We start from the raw sequence: 21,886 nt of genomic DNA, 5'->3' as shown, positions 1-21,886 counted from the left end.
ACTGCTAACATGCCAGCTAAAACTCTGAGCTTCTTTCTCTGTATCTTTCTCCGTTTGTAAGCAAGCACATACTTTTTTTGATGTATTTAAAAGCCAACCACTGACATTTTACAGTCTGACTTACTGTACCAAACTCCCTCTTTTTGTAGGAGATAAGTAAAAGTAGTACAAAAGAAAAGGTGCAACACAGCAGCTTCTATCTCCGGCTCTCTGTTGTCTCAAAGATCAGTACTGGACAAACAGCTTTTTATTGGTGAAAAAACACATTTGTGTGTCAGAGTTCAAAGTTGAACGTGACTTGAAACATTTACACAGATTTACTTTCCTTCTTGCAACCAAATCCACTGAAGCCAGACCTTAAGATGGATTTAATGGACTGACAGCTGCTGGTAGAATCCTCCACGTTGGAACGGTTTATCTGGTCAGACATTCGATAGAAAACCAGTAATTGCAAAAATGTATTCCCTTACAACAACCGGGGGAGGATTTTCCATTAAATCAGAGGTGGTTGCTTTCTGATTTTTGTCAAGGGGGCCGGCATCGACCCTCCGTAAAACAATACATCAGTCTAATCCGAGAGCTCAAATGTATTTGCACTGTTTATCGCGGCCCTCCTCCTATCGCAGCCAGGCCCGTCTTCACTGAACAATGCCAAATGTTGCAAGCTGAGAAATAGTCTTTTTTTTAATCCCTCAAAGGGGGAAGTACTGCATTCTATCTCTTGGGGATTATAAAAACTATAAAGAGAGGGGAATATATAGGAGGAAAAAGCAACGTTTTCTCACCTCTCTGTGCCACCTATTCCACCTTTCATCCCATATCTCTCCCTTACCTTCTCTTCCTCCTTTCTGTTTGCCTTTTATCCCTTCCCTCCCCCTTTTTTTTTTGCTTTGTATGCTGCAGTTCATCGTATGAGACTGAAATGCTCTTATGGCGTTTCCACAAAGAGCTCCGATTTCAGCCACTCCTGAGCAGAATGGCGTTTGGTGGCGGTGGGGTGTGGAGATATTTCAAACGCAGCCGCTAACCCCCCCCCAGCTTCTCCCTTATTTTGCTCCCATACATCCATCCTCCTTCCTGTCATCCCTCCATGCTACAGTCATCACCGGTATTATGTTATGACGACAGAGGATGGTGGGCGAGGAACAATCGATGGGATGTCGATACTTTTGGGAAATGCTCCAAAATGACAGACCAAAGCCAGCGTTGGCAGAGTGGCCCAGATCTGAGCTGCACTTTGGCCAGAATAGACTTGTGGTAAAGACATGCCAGACAGAGCAAACGGGGACAGCGGCACACACACACACGCACACACACATCATATATGGAAGGAACCAATTGCACTGCCAAAAATCCATTTTTTTTTCTGTAAGAAAATGCTGCATAAATCTGCGCGTAGAGATGAGATAACTCACCTCACTTCTACTGCAGCTTCCACGTGGTTTAGAATAGAAGCCCTGTCAAGAAACACGAGAAGTCACTGCTATCACACTTGATTCTGAGTGTGGCTCTTGGGTGCAGAAAGATTCTCGACGTAAATTGATTTGCATTGGAAACTAGTGGGATTATCTCACCCGTTGACAGATTTCTCCACTTGGTTAAAGAAAAATGAGATTTTCAAGCTCAATACTGGGAAAAATGACTTATATAGATGGGTTCTTGCCACGCTGCTGAAAAGGAGATAGGAGGGAGACGAAATGGAAAAACAAAGCTGCAGAAAGGGGGAGAGAGGGAGGAATTGGAGGGGAGAGATGAGAAGAGAGAGGGGAGAGGTATAATGGAAGGAAAGCAAGAGAGAGAGTGAGAAACAGGTGGAGAGACATAGAGAAAGAATATGAGAGAGGCTTGTCTCTAACTGCCTTAAAAGGACAGAAAGTAGCTTCAGATGGATGGCAGAGAAAGGAAAACACACTCTGCAGGCCGCTCACCCTACGCTTCATTTTGTATGAGGGCATCTCAGCTTTCATATCAACATGTGAACTCGATTAATAGTTATACAGAATACGACTTCTTCAATTACATGGTAACGCAATGCTTTTCCATCATGTTGATAGTGTAGATGAATTCAACAACATTGCAGGTTTGATTTGATTCAATTGTTGCAAACTTTTACATAAACTATGTGTTTATTTAAGTTTTACATATAACTTCTGGGAACATTTTACTTAATGTGTTTGTTCAAATCTTAAGCATTTGGAATAAATGCATAAATGCACATTTCTCAGAGCTCAGGGTGCTGTGACTTTATTTTGGCACCAAATGCAGTTGGAACCCAAGGGCCTGGTCTGCTGGAGGTTTCTGCCTAAAAGCCTGTTAAGGCAGCTTTTCTCGCCACTGTCGCTATAACTCCTGGTGATGTTGGGACTTTGAAAATGGATTAACTCATTCATTCATTAAACTCAAGAGTGTGTTCTTGTCTTGCTCAATGTGTCCTTCTGTTGTGGTATGACACGATGTGATGTTAAACTGAATTGGCAAAACAGATGTTTGTTTCATTAGGATAGTAAATATAAGACGGTTACTGTTGGGAATATTGAGTACAAAGAAGACTGCCTTTCATTTGAATATTTGAGTTGTTACAAGTAATGTTCAGGTTAGGTCTTGTTATTGTGGTGATCATGAGCTGAAGCTGGACCCTTTTCTTTCTTCTCTGAAGTCTGACTGTGAATCCAGAGTCTCGGCTTCCATTTCTGAGGAACTTAGTCCAAAGTTACATCACAGGGGTCCTGCTTCATTTGTTTACATTGAGTTTATACTCATCATATTTACATTATGTAACATTTTTACATAAACAAGACATAAACGTTTGATTTTATATATATTTTAGTAACATTTTACTTGAGAACATTATCTCCTGTCTGTGAAGAGTAGCTTTCATTTTTAGTTGCATGCAATGAAAAACCAGAGTGAGAGGACATGTGGGGGCACAGAGGGCGTGTGTGTTTATACCGTGTGTGTGTGTGTGTGTGTGTGTAGCTGTCTATCTAATCTCCCTTTGTATATACGTGTGTGTGTGTGTGTGTGTGTGTGTGTGTGTGTGTGTGTGTGTGTGTGTGCAAGTGTGTACTGCTTAGGTTGGCAGTCTGAGGGATTTGGGGCTCCGGGCAGCGCAGGAGGAGTGTGTGTGTGTGTGTGTGTGTGTGTGTGTGTGTGTGTGTGTGTGTGTGTGTGTGTGTGTGTGTGTGTGTGTGTGTGTGTGTGTGTGTGTGTGTCTTATGGTGGGGCAGAGATGGTTGGAGAGATAATATTTACCCCCACCCACCAACTCCACCAGCCCCGCCCAGCAATTACATGAGGTTGCAGAAGAAAAAACACTATCATCCTCCCTCTCTCTCTCTCTCTCTCTCTCTCTCTCTCTCTCTCTCTCTCTCTCTCTTTCTCTCCATCTCTCTCTCTCTCTCTCTCTCTCTCTCTCTCTCTCTCTCTCTCTCTCTCTCTCTATCCACATCTTTTAATGTCATTTAAAAAATTTTTTTGACATTCGGCTGCTGTTATTCACCTACATTCATGGAGGGAGCATCACAGTTGGCTCCTAATGAGACATTTATGTACACGCGTTACGTATGGCCCTCGCGGCGCTGCTAATGAGCGCTGTACATTTACATACTCTTCTAATCACTGACATGTATCTGGATTTCTTTTTTCTCATTCATCAGCTTTGTATTTCATATTGATGTTCATATTGTTGTAAGTTTTTTGTAACGGCTCTTCTCGTACATACAGATGCGTTTTCCCTTAATGTTAAAGGAAAGAGTTGACTAATAATAACTGATGCTATTCTATTGTTATCTTAGTGGCAACATATCCCACCGAAAGACCAACAATATTCTCATGGCAGAGTTGCATTTAACAGCAACTCACACATATTTGAATTGATTTAGAAAATGCTATGTCATTTACATCAGCTGGACACTATAGTGTTTTAGCAAACATCATTCAAACAGGAGTAGAGTGCATTTGTTATTTTCATCAGCAGGTTAATTTATATTTGGAGTTTACAGCAGCGGGACAGTGCCTTTGTGTTTCACTCAAAAGCAACTACATTACCCAAGTTCACTGTAATGAAGGAACATGTAACAGAGTGCAACATGGTGGCTGATTGAAGTCTATTTAATTGTTTATGTGAGCAACAATTGAGGTCTGTGGCACAGACCAATAAGTTGTATCACGCTACTCTGACAGCATATATGAGACTTTAAAAGTCAACACACTGACTAAGTGATGGCAATTATGCAGCAATATCTCTCTTTGCTAACATTAGCTACCATAAACTGATGGTTAGACCAAGTGAGGCTGTATCTGTAAAAAAACCCTAGTGAATAGAGCAAGGATTGCTTTTATTACTTATGAATTCAACTTGTTTAGATTTTGTAAGAAGTCTAAATCCTCTTTCCCCCGCTACAAGCTAATACCCGCTAACATCTGACTTTGTCTTTAGTGGGAAACTTTACATCAGCTTTCCTTTTCATTGGCTCCAACCCCCATCGTCAGTGAGAGAACATGACACCGGGGTGGACACCGCTCTGTTGCTGAGCAACGCATCTAATTGAATATAAATAAGTCAAACGAACATGTTTTTGGACAATTCATTTTTTGATTGACAAATCATTCAGTTAATATGCTCAAAGCCACCAGACAAAAGTCATTTTACCCCGCTGATGGTCGTAAAACACACTTTTAATTCAAACAAAATCAAATTCATCCAAAGTGTCTTTGTCAAGTCTGTCCAACAATCTGCAACATATTTACTTGTTTGTTCAAATAAAAATACAGAATTAACCGCCGTAACATTTTCACTGTTTACAAGCTTTCTGTCGCATTTGTGACATTGAACGCACCAGAAAAAATAACAGAAAGGCTTAAGGCTGGATTATGCTTCCGTGTAGTGATCACGCAACGGCAACGCAACGGCCATGCAGTTGCTTGGAGACCGTGATGGTTCTGCGTTGGGTTTACGTGTCGAAATGCAATTCAATGCCACACCGGTAAAGGGCGCTATGTTTTTTGTAAAGACTGACCGACAGACCGAGACTCTTGACGTATATCATCGTAAGCTTCGTTATAGCGTATTTGTTTACTTTCCGGCTTTAAACGTCCACAATTTTTCAGAACTTGGTGTTTTATTTCTTTGTGCAAAAGAGAGAAGGTGCAAACAATAAAACGAGGTGAAAACAATAAAAGTAGCCTTTTAAAAGTTTAAATGGCGGTGTTTATGAGTGGAAACCGGATAGCGGTCTCCAGCGGATGTAGTTAGCGGACCAATCACAGCCAAAGCCGCTGCGTTGCTGTTGCGTTGGTGTTGCGTCGCCTCGACGCGCGTCGAGGATTTTTGGGAGGTACACGTCAGGCCCTTGCGTTGGACGTAAGGGGTCCGCAAGCCCCCTTACGTTGTGTCGACGCGGAAGCATAATTCAGCCTTAAGATGTCTACTGGCAATGGGAAAGGAGTTTATTGCTTATTTTCTTGAAAACACACGTTTTGGTGGAAAGAGTGTATAAACAGTGTAGTCACGCCTCTGGGAGGATGAGTTCAGGGCCTGTATCCACATAGCGGCCTTTTCTGGACTGTGTCCGCATGACATGATGTCTTATTTTGTAAAACATTTACCATGTTTCATGTAATTAGCTTCTATTTAATTATTAATTATTCCTTTAATGCGGAGACAATGTTCACTGTTCCTGATACCTTAAAAAAAAAAAGAAAAGCAGCCGTGGGATGCTGGGGAGTCTTTGTCAAAGAAACAACGCTTTTTAAAATGTCAACAATCGACAATGTCAACAATATATCTCCACTCTAAACATTGTTGTAAACTAGATTAGCATCGCCCCATTGCCTTTATTATCTATTTGGGCTACGATGTATTTGTTTTGTTCACCACGGGCTGAGGATGCTGCTTCATACTGTGTTTGATGAACTCGTCACCTCAATGTGACGGACGTGAGAGCGAGGAGGACCATCCGTCGGAGACAATGGTGATGAAATAACAACACATCAGCAACGTTCAGTGTCCGTCCAGCTGCTCTGCCCCCACTAATGGGCTTCTCTGTCGTTGTTATGATGCTATCTGTCTGACAGACACGGCCAGAACAAGCCTCTCCTCCATTACTTCAGCAGAGCTTTTCCAAAAAGGCGCTATGTGGGCCCTAATTGTTGCTTCATTTCATGGGGTTTGTCCTCAATGAGAAACGTGTTTGATATTACCTATCCTCTAAACTTAAAAGTTCTTGTTTCTGTCTTTTATCTTCGTCCTTCTGTCTCTGACACTGACCTGTTACCACGCGATTCCCCTCCCGGTTCTTACTGAATTGGTCCATTATGTTGTTTTCGGTTATTTTAACCTGGCATTCTTCCATTGGCCGCAGAAAACGCTTCAGCTGATAACAACTCCTCCCTGTGTTTTTCTCTCTTTTTGGCTCTCTCCTGTCGGGTTCATCATTCACACACAACCACACATGCACTCCTCAGCCCGGCCCAGTGACAGAGGCCAGTAAGCCAAATCTATGACAAAACACAGCAGCTGTGGTTAAACAAAGAAAGGCAGAAAGAATGAGATGGAGAAAAGAAAGAGGGAGGTGAAGAGAGACGGGAGAAGTAAAAGCTCTCAGAAACCTGATACATTATTTGAAAATCGAACCAGCTTTGATGCAGCACACGCATCTTTAAAGAAAGGCCAAAGCAAATGCACGCCTCTTGATTTAGAAGAAGAAGATAGAATGAGAGATGGTGGGAGGGAAAAAACAGGGCAGAAAGAGAGTGGAAAAGGGCCGGGCCTCTGACCTCCAGAAACCTCTCTTTCTCTCAACCTTTCTTTTTTTCTCCTTTTTTCCTGCCGTATCTTCCCAAACCCTCCAATTACAATAATGAGTGGTTGAGAGGCAGAAAGAGGCTGTGTGCGTGACTGGGAGGATACATGGGGGGTGTCACTCATCCCCTGACCCTGCTCTGATTGGTGCAGATTAACAGCTGGGACCAAATGTCAGGACCTGCAGCACTCTCTGTTGTCACGGCGACTTTGTGAGAGCTGATGTGTGAGCGAGCATGCATGCAGATTAAAATGAAGATTCCACTCTTATCCGTAGCACTTGCTTGAAGTTGTAGTGCCGACAATAATGTGACATTAAAAAGTTACTACCACCTTTAGCCCGAAAACAACCGAAGGGAACATTTTACACAAAGATACATATATACACATACATACAGGATTTGTGATTTTTAGATATTCCTCTGACATCACATTATAACAAAAAAACAATTTGACATGTGATTAATCAAAATATGTGGTACATTTGACATGTGATGACCATATTTGGACTCTGGAGGAGCGACGGGTGGATCTGATGAACACAAGCGGCAGAGCGGCACCTCGAGCAGCAAACTTACTGGATCTGGATCCATCTGAATTCTGGTGTGTGAAGCAAAGTTAGCTTCCAGAATTCAATATCAAATTTACAGCTAAGTGTTAAAGTCATCTTATTGGCTAATTGTGACTTTAGCGACATTAGACCTGTCAGTCACAAGGTAGCGACTCTGGAAAGCAAATGGTATTTTATGGTCTATTATACTCTATATGGGACCATAAGCTACTCAGTTTCTCATTGACTTCTCAAATCAAACTTCTTTCTGCAACCAGAGGAGTCGCCCCCTGATGGCCAGCAGAGAGTATGCAAGTTTAAGGCACTTCAGCCTTGACTTCACTTTTCAGCACTGGAGGTTGCACCTGGGTTTATCACATGTGAAACAGCATTATAACAAGCCATCGTTAAAGTCATGTAAGTAAGTCATGTCATGTATTGTTAAAGTGAGTTAACAAGCAAACATTGACAAAGATTTGCTTGTTCATGCATCTCAAATGTGAGGATTTTATCAGATTTATTTAAATGCAAATTGAATATATTTGGGTTTTCAACTATTGGTTGGGGAAAACAAGCAATTCAAGTTGCAAGTGTTTGGGGTTATCTTTTTTCCACACTATTTTATGGATTAAATAAATTGATCAATTAATTTAGTTCTTGAATTGAAATAAAAAAAAATGGTGCCAGGTCTAAAAAACAACAGTCTGGAGGGAAGGTTAAGATATCCTGTTGATGCACCATCTGGGGATACAAATCGTGTGCAATAATAATTCATTTGAGGCACAAGCAGATCTCTACTGTACCCTGTGGCTGAGTGGAAGAACAAGGCCACATGTTGCTGTTCACATAGCAGCCTCCTCTGCAGATTGCTTGAGCAGGAAATGGGTCTATCTTGCCTGGCGCTCACAATAACTACACCATGAGAACCTGCTGTAATTCAAAAGGGCTGCTACTGAGTAATAAGTAACAGTACTCAGCTGGACCGGAATCTAATAGCCTGCTTTAGGCTGTAGCTCAGGTGGTAGAACGCTGTTTGGCTTTAATCATAAGCTTGTTAGACTTTTTGTTTCGGTTCCCGACAACTCCTGTCTACACACTTAAACGTGTCCTTGAGCGAGACACCGGCGTGCGTAGATAAAAACAATGAAAATCCTTGTTAGTTGTGGGGTAGCCCATGTGCGGAAGCCTAACTCGATCCTCGTGTGTACGGCTGGGTGTCGCGACTGATTTCCCGATTGAATATCGATCCATGAGAGGTGTGGCTCTGGGTGTCCAGCTGTCACGAGTTAAGGAGACTCTGCTGACTGAAGTCATGTTTCACTCCCTCGTACATGTTTGGGTTCACCGCTTCACCCATGTGTGAGCAAGTAGCTTGGCTGTAAATGTCTCCGGAGCCGTTCCATTGGACTCGGACAGCTTTGCTGACAGCGTTTCTGGGCGATGTCTGGTTAAAAGGCTTCAGCCACAACATTTGACGTCTTGTTTCATATCTTACATATGACTTCTGTCCAGCTGTCCTCCGTCCTCATAGTTTTTAAATGTCAAACGCTGCCAGACATCTGCCTTCATAAGCCTTCAGGCCGGACGCTGCTGTCAGTGGAGCAGCTTCTGTCGTGTTTTGGTGAAACCGTCTCTCACAGGACTAACGAAGAGAATACAGCAAATGACAACAAGGAGTTTATGAATCAATGTTCAAATGAAGATCAATAGTAACTGGGAAATAGAGTATTTTGAAGCCCAGTCCTACTTTGTGTCAGCGTCTCCAGCATGAGGACCTGAGGATTCTTCTGAATCATCAAATACTTGTAACAGTTGGAACGCAAACTGCAAAATGGGCTCCACAGGCACCCGTGTGTGTGTGTGTGTGTGTGTGTGTGTGTGTGTGTGTGTGTGTGTGTGTGTGTGTGTGTGTGTGTGTGTGTGTGTGTGTGTGTGTGTGTGTGTGTGTGTGTGTGTGTGTGTGTCATCACCACAACATTGTACAAAAAGGCATAATTCTCCCCAGCTGGTGCCTGCTGCTGTACCAGTCATACAAACTGAACCATGACGCTGGAATGGAATAAACTTCACTTGTGACATCAACCAGCTCTTGATGATTTGTTCTGCTTGTTGTGGACTGCAATGGCGACCCCCCACTGAGCTCGGCTGTTTCATCCCCCCCCCCTCCCGCTTTCATCTTCCAACGTCCAAACCCCCCCCCCCCCCCCCCCTGAAAACCATCCCCCCACTGGGCTCACTTGTTCCGTTCTTGTGTTAATCCACTTTTACCACTTCCTCTCCTCCCACTCTCTCATCCCTTCATCTCCCAATTCTGCCCAATTCAATCGCTATATATTCCCATGACAAACTGTAATGGTGAAGCTGTGCGGGAAGCCTTAGCGTTCGACACATTAAAGCCACGCAGAGAGGAGTAATCATCCGGCCTATGTACTTTCAACAGTGTACTTGCTACCTTTATGGCGTATTGATTCATTCAGGAGCGACTTACTTAAGTACACATTCCTCGTGTTGAATGATCCTATACAGCCTACTTTCTCTTGTTTTACTCCTCCATACTGACCTAAATTCACTCCACAGTTGACGAAAGGTATTCTCACAGATGGAGGAAGGCATGTATACCTTCCCCTTTCTTGTCTCTCTCTCTCTGCTCCCATTCTGTCGTACACCTGACTCTCCTGTGAACTTGTCGTCTGTTCAGCAGACAAAGCTCGTGCATCCACGTGGGAGTGTGTGTGTGCAGTGCTGTTGTTGTTGTTTTCCCTTCAAAGAGGGTACCTGCTCAGACGAGGGGCTGCCGAGCGCTCGGCGTGTGCGCCCGCTCGGGTGATATCTGCCCGTCTGTTTGGGCGCTGCACACCGTCTCTCCCTCCTCTGTCTCACTGTCTGTCTGTGTGTCTCTGCCTCTCGCCTGGTGTTTGTAGCTGCTTCAAAGCGCTCCCTAAAATAGGCCTTTAATCATAGTTTGGTGTGTGCATGGCTTGGCGGTTAGAAGCTATAAGCAGAAGCCGGGTGTATTTATAGCAGACAGGGAGAGGGAAGGCTGGAGCTCCGCTGGAAGGCTGATGGAGGCAGATTACAGAGGCAAGGCCTGGATCGAGACCTCTTCAGCCGGCCGTGAAGCAACAGGCCCCCTCCTCCTCCTCCTCCTCCTCCTCCTTGGCCCCACATGGGAGTTCTGTTTGGTCTGGCTGGGTTGAGTTTGGTTTGATTTGGGCTGGGCTGTGTGGTGAAGCTGTGACATGACCCTGACATGCCCTACAAGAACACATGCAAGCACATTATAACGAGGCATGGGACGATATGAACATTTCATGTCACGGTTATTCAGGCTAAAATAATTCACAATATCATCCTGATAAACATCAAAAATTGGCAGTAAAACATACTGGAATCACTTTACATTTGATTTAGAGATTTTCCCGTATATATAAGTGATATTTACATTTTTGAAATGTAATATTGTATGTGTCCTATTCAACGTCTACATGTCTTTGACAGTGGTGGAAAGTACACGTACTCAAGCCCTCTACTAGTACAAGTGCAATTCTTAAGTACTTAAGTCAAGTACTTCCATTTTGCACTACAACACCATGACATTTCAGAGGACAATATTGTAGCTTTTAATCCACTACATTTATCTACAGACATCATTATTATTTGCTTTGAAGATCAAGGTTATACTTACAATGGTGAGTTTAACAGCATTGTGGCGCTGTAATAATCAACTATCCAACAGTATGAAGGTGTTGAGCCTCGACAAGCTAGAACATGAAAAAGCTGCCTGCACACCATAATAATCAATGCATCAATAATAATAATTCAATGCTGTAGTACATAATAATATAGGGCATTAAGGGGAATCTTCTCCATCATGAGAACTTTAGCCTTTGAGACTTAAAGTACATTTCTCATTTAAAGCAGTAGTTTGACATTTAAGAAAATATTATTTTCTGGTTGTGTTAAATAAGAAGATTATTACAATTTTTCTGTCTGATCACTAAAGATGAAGCTGCTGCCAGGAGGCTTTGAGCTTGGCTTTAGGCTACCACAGCGTGTCCTTTTAACACTTACCAGGCATGCCATGTAAATGATTAATTTTTTTCTTTTGAATCCCCAACATGGCTATTAAATGTTATCAACCATAAAACCTGCCACACACACATCATTCTCATACTCTTTTGTCACAGTTTCAAACAGAACTCAGCCGATGAGGAGCTCTCGTAGTGCCCTGATCCCTGATCGTGTCTTCTTCCAGTACTGACGTGGTCAGGCCCTCGGAGTTCTCTATTCTTTCTCTTCTCCCTTTCACTTCTGCCGTTCTGTTTGCCCTTTTGTTTGTATTTCTCCTCATCTGTTGGACTCATTACGCCTCTCTTCATCTTTGCCCTCCATTTCTTATTCATGCTCTTTTATTTATATTATCCTTTCTTCTGCTCCCTGAAAACTGTTGTCTCTAAGCATCAAAGACCATGTAATTTCACCCAAACCACCCTCACACACACACACACACACACACACACACACACACACACACACACACACACACACACACACACACACACACATACACATACACATACACACAGGTCCTTGAAATGATGGAAAACACTCTCAAAACATTCCTAGTTTAAAGCTTTAAATGGTTTTCAAACGTCTTGCATACATAGCGATCTTATTCTGTTGAGAATACGGTGGAAGGTTGCGGTTGTTGCTGCTGGAGATTCAATACAACAGTTAATGGATTTGTTTGCTTGCTGGTACGGAGAATTGCCTCTTCAGTCTTCCTCCCATCCAGTTCTCCACCTCAGTAAAGTAAACCACATACAACCGTTTCTGTTCAACCTGCAGACCCGTACATTTATCCTTGCAATGTCGTGTTGCTGGTTAATTCTTATTTTATTTTGAAAGTGCCTCTTGTGTGTGGCTTTCGGTTTGTTGTATTCCTCTCGTCAGCCCTGCTCTGTTTCCTTGTATCACTCAAGCTTGCCTCTGACGTTTTGTTTGCTCTCTTTCATCAGCTTAGGGACTGTACGTTATTTATTTTAAGACCACCGGAGGGATTTTCAGACCTCTGATCAGTTTAGGCATAAAAATAAATATTTCGCATCAATAACATTGTGTGACGAACATCTGCTCCAGTCGCAAAAACTCGTTGTGTGAATGCGTAAGTTAATAGTTGTATAATATGACTGCCCCTGCCTCAGAGGTAGAGTTACAGCCCCATGTACCGAGGCTCCCTGCAGCCGTCGCAGGTTTGAATCCGCCCTGCTCTTTTAAAGCATATCGTCCCTCTCTCGCCCCTTTAACTCTCACGATGTCCTCCCGCAATAAACAAATAACTTTAAACAAATGAATGTGTTGCTGAGATGTATTCTTATAACGTGGTTTATGACAATATCAGCCTCATTCTTTCAGCTGCAATCCCGGCGGTGTAAAACGGACTTGGGAGCAAATCCAATAAATATAAAACCATAATTCATAGTGGTAAGTAGGCTGTACGCTGACACAGATACATCATTCCCTCTGATGAGAATCTGGATCTCTCATATAAAACATTGCTCTCTGAACACCAGTTCTCCTAGGAGCTCACGATCCACACACAGAGCTCTACGGGATCTTTGATCCAAGAGAGCTGATTGGTCAGTAGGCAGTGCTTTTCTCCACGTTGATCTCTTATCAGGAACACAACCTGCTCAAGAGCAGGTTAAAGCACTTTGAAATGTTGCTGGTTTTTTTTGACAAAAGTTGAGGATAACCCCCCCAGACTAAAAATCGTTGGGGACACCCCTCAACAAAGAATATTAAGACATAACCCCCCCAGACATTAAAGCTTTAGTTTCACCTGCCGGCCTCCTTTTTGCATTAGTGTCCTCGTGTGTTACACCAACCCTGACATGTCTGTTAGAGAGAAACCCACTCAGGTTACGACACACACACACACACACACACAGGTCACATCAGGGCTGCCACAGTGTGGCTGCAGATGGTAAGTGCTTCTGCCCGTATCACCTCTTAATGGCAGAGCCGCTGATCACTTCAAACAAGCCACTCGGAGCGAAACTTCCCCTCAGGTTGGTGGAGAGACGTTCAAGTCACTGAGCAGGTACCCTGGAGAACTACCCAGCACTGTGTGTGTGTGTGTGTGTGTGTCTTAGCTTAACCATAAACTTTGCATATTCGGTGTGTGTTCAGACGTGCACTGATCTGTGTGTGTGTGTGTGTGTGTGTGTGTGTGTGTGTGTGTGTGTGTGTGTGTGTCAGCTCTGGAGTTTTCTTGCCCGGCTGTGTGGAACACAGCAGATGTGCTCGGTTCTCCCCCGAGGACGCTGCCTCTCTCTCTTCCCTCTCCCTCATCAAGCTCCCTCATCCGAACATACCCTCCAATGTTTATATGCCGCTGCTCTTCACATAATAAGCTTCACGACGTACCCTTCCCCCCTTCCTTGGTTACTTATTCCCTCCTTCCTTGGTTACTTATTCCCTCCTCTCTCTGTCTCTCTCTCCTTCCATCCTGCTGTGGTGCACCTCTCAGGTTGTTGTTTTAAATGTCAGAACACATCCTCAGCAGGGTTTTAGTGGAAGGCTTTTATTGTGCCATGATGGTCAAAATGCTGTTTTATCGTTTTTTGCACAGTTAAAAATGTTTGCATGGAAAAAGTCCCATTTAATGTGTATAAAATCAGCTTTTATTGTCCTTTAGAAGGATACATGTTTCCACGTTACAGAAGCTGGTCAAAAGGATCGCAAATCAAGATATTATAAACATCAAAATGTGCTTAAAACTCTTAAAATAGTCACTAAAACATACTGGAATGGTTTTGTTAAGAAACAAAAACTTTTATTGGATCACAGATGGGAGACATGATATAGATATATACATATTTTTTTACTGAAGATCATTTTTTGTGAAAAACTATTTAAAAAAAGGATAAATACATTTCAAAACATGTCTTTTTGTATCCTGTATTTTTACAATTGGGCTGTTTTTCTCTATCGTGATAGCAGCTAAACAGCTTTTTTCAAGTTTGTTGATGATATTTACAATTATCCCGATAATGGAAATACACCACAGTCAGCTTGTCGAGAGTGTTTAAATCCTGATCTGCAATAAAAATCTGATACTGTCCCATCCCTCTTCATAGCTGACACGTTGTGCAGTTCGGTCCTGCTTGCTTAATGTTAAATGTGCAATAAAAGCCTTTTTTTACTTGAGTTTTACAACCAGATGGACATGTTTGCACTCAGGCTGGTAGTAAATGCCCCAGATGTTTGTTCATCTTGCTTGTGGCGCCACCTTTGGTCTGAAACTGTCAGTTCACTGATGACTTGCACTCAGCTAAAACCAAATGTTGGTTTTATGTAAGAAATAAGAAGCATCACTTCCTGAGCAGCAGGTATAGAAAGGGTTCATTCTGTGTTTGAAGCAAATTAAATATAATCATCCAAAAAAAAGCCTGGCTTAGATTGAATGACTTTGTTATCAAGGTTTCAGTAACACACACACAAACACACACACACACACACACACACACACACACACACACACACACACACACACACAGCTCCAGTACATCCTGCTCCATGTATATGAGTCTGTTTAGTTCCATCTAGGCCACAGCATCACATGAGCAGTTAGTCACACCATAAATCATAGCAGCTCCTGCCGTTCCCTCCCTGGATTTCAGCTGCTATTTTCAGAAAAGAAGTGAAAATATTCATGCTGTTGAAAAAGAGGAATATTCTCATTCAATTTATGAGATCGCATTACGTGCGGCGGCGTCGCTTCACCTTTTGCACACCCAGATAAAGTGAGCGAGAGGAGACAAGGTGACACTACACGCAACAAGAGTGTGGATAATGAAAACTAAACGCCACCCTGTCTCCCCCCCCCCCCCCCCCCCCACCCCGTCTTGCCTTCTCATCTGCTCTGCACCACTAGTTTGTCTGTATGCTAGTCAGGGGATTTGAACGGTGTGTGTGTGTGTGTATGTGTGTGTGTGTGTGTGTGTGTGTGTGAGAGAGAGAGAGAGAGAGAGTGAGTGAGTGAACACCAAAACGTTGGGTGCCTCGTTCTTATTTGTTTACATTTTAATGGGAAAAAAGTCAGCTTTAGTTTTTCAACAAGCCCTGCAGATGGGACCGTGGCGAGAACAGTTTATTTTTTTTAATAATCTTGTTGAGATTGTTTGTGTCGTTGTGCCGCCACCAAAATTAGGCACAACCCAGAAATGTGGGTTGTTCCCTAAACCAATCAGCCAGTCCGGAGACAAATCCCAATCGATTCAGCTCTGTGATGTCAAAGGATCAATAAGTGGGTTTACAAGGAGGCTAATATTCCTTTAATACTCTGAGTGATAGTCTAATCAGAGTAAAAGGCCTCCATTAGGCTTTTAATAAATGCAATCTGCATCAGGATTAGCGGCGCAGATAATGAACAATGTGATTCACACTCATTATCATTGTTCTTCCGCTCTGCATTCTGTCCACGTCACGTCTCCTCTTCCATGAGGCCCTGTGTTGTCGTGTAGGGGCTGCACCGCTCTGGAGTCCTATCACAGTCTTTGCTCTAAAAGCTGTGGATAATGGAGGCAAAACACAATTTAGGTTGTTTGACAAAACAAGATTTTCTCAATTTAAAACTTGCCAGTCTTAATGGAATGCTTATTGGACAAGCGTATTACTACAAACCTCCCGGATCAATAACAAACGCACATTAAAGAAGTGGCGGATTGAAGCTGGTGACAGCTTCTATTATAGATTAAAAACCAAATGTTTGCTTCTATCAGATAGATTACGGGTATCATTAATGTGCCTTTAAAAGCGGCCTTCACGCTGGCTTTAGATCCATAACTGTAACACGTCACTGCACTTTTCATCAAAACAAGGGGCTGGAAGGGCAAGTGCAATATTGCCTCTTGTTTATTTGCACTGCTTCTCTAAATAGACGGCCACCTTATCTCGCTCTGGAACTTATCAGACTCGCCTTGAAGACGAAGCTTCCTAAAGTAAATACGGAGCTCGGGAAGCTTTCAGTGCAGCGTTTCCATCCTGCAGGAATCATTTGTAACTGATGTTGAAGCCAGATTCTCTGGGTCGTCTCAGCAAACATGACTTATAACCGGGACAGCTTTTAGTGGAAATAAATATGAATAAAAAAGCTTTTTTTATATCTTCAGGTGCATTGATGTTGATTACTAGCCACCACAGCAACTGCTACGTAGTCTTTTCACCTTGTGATTCATCAAGGTGAAATATGATCTAGAGCCCCCTACTGGACACTGTAAGAAGAACACGTAATGACCTGGTATTTGGAAGTTGAGTTTCCTTCAACCCTAAAAAAGGACATTCTGTAGCTTCACGGACCGTCCTCTGTAGCGTTCAGGCACACTCCTTTTAAACCTAAAACAGACGCGCTACATGTCTGCTCCATTCATAGACACGTAGAAATAAATCCTGGCATATCGGGTAACGTCACACACAGGAACAAAAGCTCAACAAATCTCTCCAACCAAAACAATACTGAGCTAGAGCAGCTGTATGTATGTTTTTAGCATCATCATTTTTAAATTTTAAGCCTATTTTGATGATTATCACAAGTGAATTGTTACTGTGGAGAGAACCATCATGACGTGACGTTTCCCTGCAGTCCCATGGCTGTAACAGTCCCATGGCTGTAACAGACCCATGGCTGTAACAGACCCATGGCTGTAACAGTCTCATGGCTGTAACAGTCTCATGGCTGTAACAGACCCATGGCTGTAACAGTCTCATGGCTGTAACAGACCCATGGCTGTAACAGACCCATGGCTGTAACAGTCTCATGGCTGTAACAGTCTCATGGCTGTAACAGACCCATGGCTGTAACAGTCTCATGGCTGTAACAGACCCATGGCTGTAACAGTCCCATGGCTGTAACAGTCTCATGGCTGTAACAGTCTCATGGCTGTAACAGACCCATGGCTGTAACAGTCCCATGGCTGTAACAGACCCATGGCTGTAACAGTCTCATGGCTGTAACAGACCCATGGCTGTAACAGTCCCATGGTTGTAACAGTCCCATGGCTGTAACAGTCTCATGGCTGTAACAGTCTCATGGCTGTAACAGACCCATGGCTGTAACAGTCCCATGGTTGTAACAGACCCATGGTTGTAACAGACTCATGGCTGTAACAGACCCATGGCTGTAACAGTCTCATGGCTGTAACAGACCCATGGCTGTAACAGTCCCATGGTTGTAACAGTCCCATGGCTGTAACAGTCTCATGGCTGTAACAGACCCATGGCTGTAACAGTCTCATGGCTGTAACAGACCCATGGCTGTAACAGTCTCATGGCTGTAACAGACCCATGGCTGTAACAGTCCCATGGCTGTAACAGTCTCATGGCTGTAACAGTCCCATGGCTGTAACAGTCCCATGGCTGTAACAGACCCATGGCTGTAACAGTCTCATGGCTGTAACAGTCCCATGGCTGTAACAGAGCTCTTAATGAAAAGCAAAACGTGTGTGAGACACACCATGGAGCTACAGGGGGCGGAGTGGGCGGGACTCCCTCGGTGGTGTGATGGTGTGAACACATTCCAACAAGGGAAAAGCCAAATGTTCTTCCTGGGTTTTATTCTGTCACCTGAAAGCAGCTCATTTTGCAGCCCTGTATTATCAGCAATGTAACCATGCAACCTGTGTGTGTTGATCCAGATGTGCTGGACAGCATGGCGAGGTTCAGCATCCAGGGAGTGTTCAACTACAGCATGTTGACGCTGTCCGACCACGAGAGGGTGCTGTACGTGGGCGCTCGGGAGGCGCTGTTTGCCCTGGACCCCAACGACATCAGCAGACAGCTACGGCCTCAGGTAACGCACGCATTTTCCATTTAAGGGGATTAAATTGGACTTCAATATGGGAAGGCAGGGAAGGATTTCAAGAAAAACAATTCCATCCACACAATGCCGCCTCTGACTAACCGCCACTGCAAAAACGTGGGAAATGAAATAATAACAAAAGATTTCATATCACAGAGCTTCATGATGGACGGTTCAGGAACAAAGAGCGCCGTCTCCTCCACCCGGCGTGGTTACTGAGCACTGCAGAGAAAACACAATTCAAATACTTCATTTGAATACAACAAATTCAATTATGATTGAATTATTAGAGCAAAGGTTCCGCTTGGATACGCAGGAAAGGAAAGCACTTTGCTGTCTATTAACTTACGGATAAACTTTTTTCATCCCTTTTTAGAATCATTTTTGGACTCAAGGACACAAAAAGTTTAATTCTAAGCATCATAAAGTCGACTGAGTCATACTAGTTGTTGGGTCTTTTATTGGTCTGGCCCGTACTGTACTACTTTATTAAATCTTCCAACCTTGTACGTGCTAATAATGTACGAATTGTCAAGAAATGTAATGTCCTCCCAAAATGTGTTAGAGTGTCCTCCTTAAAGTGTCAAAAATATATTAAACTGGATTAATTGCTGCTGTTAGCTGCGAGCCCTCCATGTCAACTTCTAAAAAGCAGAAAGCAACGGGCAATGTATTTCTTGTTTGTTTGTTTTTTTGGTTTAATAAGAAAAAATGGATGGATTGAAGCAAAAACTACCAACCAAAGTTGCATAAGGAACTATCATGATATCATCAAATATAACATATGGACAAATAAAAAGTATGTTAGATGACATGTGACCCGAATCATCTTCCGTACGTCTTCTTTTGTGGCCTGTGATGAAGGAAAAAAACTTTAGATTGGATTTTTACACTCGTTTTAAATATTTAACTCACAGTTTGTATCATTGATGCATCATTCCATTATCAAGTGTAATATATTTTGGACTGATTTCAGAAGTTTGCTGACAAGTTACAAGTTATTGTGAGTAAGCTGCCAAATATAAAGATTGTAATATGCGTGGCTATTGGCGCCAATATTTCACTTCTGTCGGCTCAGACATTTCCACTCTGAATGTGTACACACACACACACACACACACACACTTTCACAGGCTTTGGCCGTGTTTCTCAGAGTTTATTTATCATGCACTTATTCCGTCATGTTTATATTGTCCTTGTTTGAATGTGTGTATCTTGTTTTTCTGTGCAGAACTGAGGGGAAAATGCTTAATGTGCTCTATAACTACCCTTGACTTGACCTGATGTACGCACGCTCACACACTCTGAAGCCTCCGAGACTCAATCTGGTTTTGGCTTTGCTCCCTCAATAATTGGTCCATATTGCAATCAATACAATTTCAGCCTGCGGCGGTTTGGGAATTGTTATCTGGTTTGGCGGCGTAATGAGCAGTTATTAGATGCACACACTCCGGCTGTTAGAGGGGGGGGGATGAGTCCTACACTAATGATACAAGCACCTGTGGTTAGCACCATGGAGGGGAGGAGCCAACGCAGACACATGACAGCGTGAGGATGAGGGACTAGTCCGTCCCCTCGGTCACCATGTGCCCATCACTCTCTCACCCCTCCTCCCCCTCCTCTCTCTAACTGCTACTCTTCTATTTCTTTATTCTCTCTCTCGCCGTCTTCCTTCTCTGCTTTCATGTCCGTCCGTCCGTCCTTCTCCCCTGAACATGTCCGTGGGATTTTCTCTGGATTTTAGCCTTTACAGCTCCCATTCTGGAGTGCTTCCTCTTTCATTATTGAGTTGGTTTCTTTCCCGTGGAGATTGCAGATTGTTGTTCATTATTAATTGTCCTCCTGCGAGGCACGTCAGACACAACTCAGACTGAATTTGCTACATTAATGCAATGCTTCACCTCCAAAGTGTTCAAATGACATGAATCTGTGTGCACCTATCGATATATGTCTATAAACTCCTCTGAGGACCTCCCGATGGGAGTTCAAGTATCTCAGGGTCTTTTTCATGAGTGAGGGCAAATGGATGGTGAGAGATAGGGAGAGGAGCTCAGAGGATACAGTCACTGCTCCGTCGTATCTAAAAGGGCCAGTTGAGGTGGTTCGGCTATCTAATCAGGATCCTCCTGGATGCCTCCCTTTAGAGGTTTTCTGGGCCCATCCAGCTGTGGAGAGGCCTGATGGATTATATATGTCATACAGCCTGGGAATGCCAAGAGGTCACCCAGGAGGAGCTGGGTAGCGCTGCTGGGGAGAGGGACCTCATAAACCTGCTTCCCCGCGACCCGGATAAGATGGACGACAGAGGGGTGCATGGATGGACAGACTTACATGACCTGTGCTTGCTACATGTCTCAGTTCCCTGAGAACCAGTGTTGTGTTTTTATTCATGAGCTAATAGCCCAGGCGTGGACTGTGTTCCTGACACATGAGATAAAACATCTGGGATGAGCATGCAGTGGCACCGAGGTCCTTCCCCAGAATAAATGTCCAGTTGAAACCTTGTCACTGACTGTGACTCCCCTACGAACCATACTTACTTGCCACACAAAGCTTCTGAGATGTATCCAAGATGTTAATGTGAGCTTATTATCAGTGCCGTGCATTAGTGTGAGCCAGCCGAGCTATTTGTTTGGGCCGACGTGTCCTTGTAGGCTGTCAGCCATTAACACTGAGAGCTTCTGCTGCTGCCTGCTTTTCTTTTGTAAAATACTTGATCTGTGTGGAGCAAATGAAGAGATGAATTTCTTCATTAGATGATACAGAAGACGCTGACTAGTGACTAATGAGTATCCCTTGGGAGCCAATTAGAAGTAACAATAAACTGCTGGCGATGCAACGCTTCATTCTTATCTGGCCTTGCTTTAAAAAGTGTTGCGCGTGAGTTAAAACCACAGGTAATATTTCACAGCCACTGATCCTGATGATTAACAGTATTACAATATATAAAAGTCAGTGTTCTAGGTCTAGTTTGTAAAGCGCAGTCTATCTAGGAGTACAGCATTATGTTGGTTTAAACCCAGTCAAGTAAATCAGAGTTTAATATTGAATTTGCATCAGCTCTCTGCCTGTAATGGCCAGTGTAATTATTTCTAATGGTGTGGAAACCTCTCGGTAAACACAGTTTGGACCTCTGTCCACGGAGCAAAGTTCAGCCATGTGTCACACAGTCATTAAGAAGCAGCTACTGTGCATTAAATCAGAGGAGTCAGCGGTTGAGGGAGGTAAGGACACGGGGAATGTGTGCGTTCATGTTCCCGGAGAGTCGTACATTAGCATTTCTACAGGAGCATTCCTGGTTCACTTTCTCACCCGTGTGTGTTTGGTCCTTTAAACAATGCTTTAATGATCTCTGCAGTGGTGCTTTCATTCCCCTGCACCAACAGAGCCACTGTTTAACTTCACTGTATCATTAGTTCAAGGTCGTTCAAGGAGTATTTATTTGTCCTCCAATCATTCAGAAAGCACTTTGATCAGGGGAAAGTAGGTGCCTGCTCTGATTAGGGCCCATTATGTGCATTGTGTACGTATTTTCAATACCGTAATATACTTTACTTTACTTTTATTAAAAAGAATTGACTTATTGAGATTGAGAATTTATTACAATGTGGTTGTTGCTATAGTAACAGCAGCAAGTAGTCAATACGTTGGGTTAAACAAAATTGCTTTGTTT

The 21,886-nt window shown here is 43.2% G+C and overlaps 1 protein-coding gene across 2 annotated transcripts in view; it reads left to right on the top strand.

Annotated features, from left to right (window-relative positions):
- Positions 1 to 21,886, top strand: part of sema4c (sema domain, immunoglobulin domain (Ig), transmembrane domain (TM) and short cytoplasmic domain, (semaphorin) 4C) — a 93,366-nt gene that overhangs the window by 47,832 nt on the left and 23,648 nt on the right. For both annotated transcript variants that reach the window (XM_084024136.1, XM_084024137.1), the window contains exon 4: positions 18,050 to 18,204. In XM_084024136.1, the coding sequence (XP_083880262.1) occupies positions 18,050 to 18,204 (155 nt within the window). The remainder of the gene's footprint in view (positions 1 to 18,049; positions 18,205 to 21,886) is intronic.

Source organism: Eutrigla gurnardus (assembly GCF_963514095.1).
Source record: "Eutrigla gurnardus genome assembly, chromosome: 13".
NCBI lineage: Eukaryota > Metazoa > Chordata > Actinopteri > Perciformes > Triglidae > Eutrigla > Eutrigla gurnardus.
The sequence above is the reverse complement of the archived record's forward strand: the minus strand, read 5'-3'. Positions and strand labels throughout refer to the sequence as shown.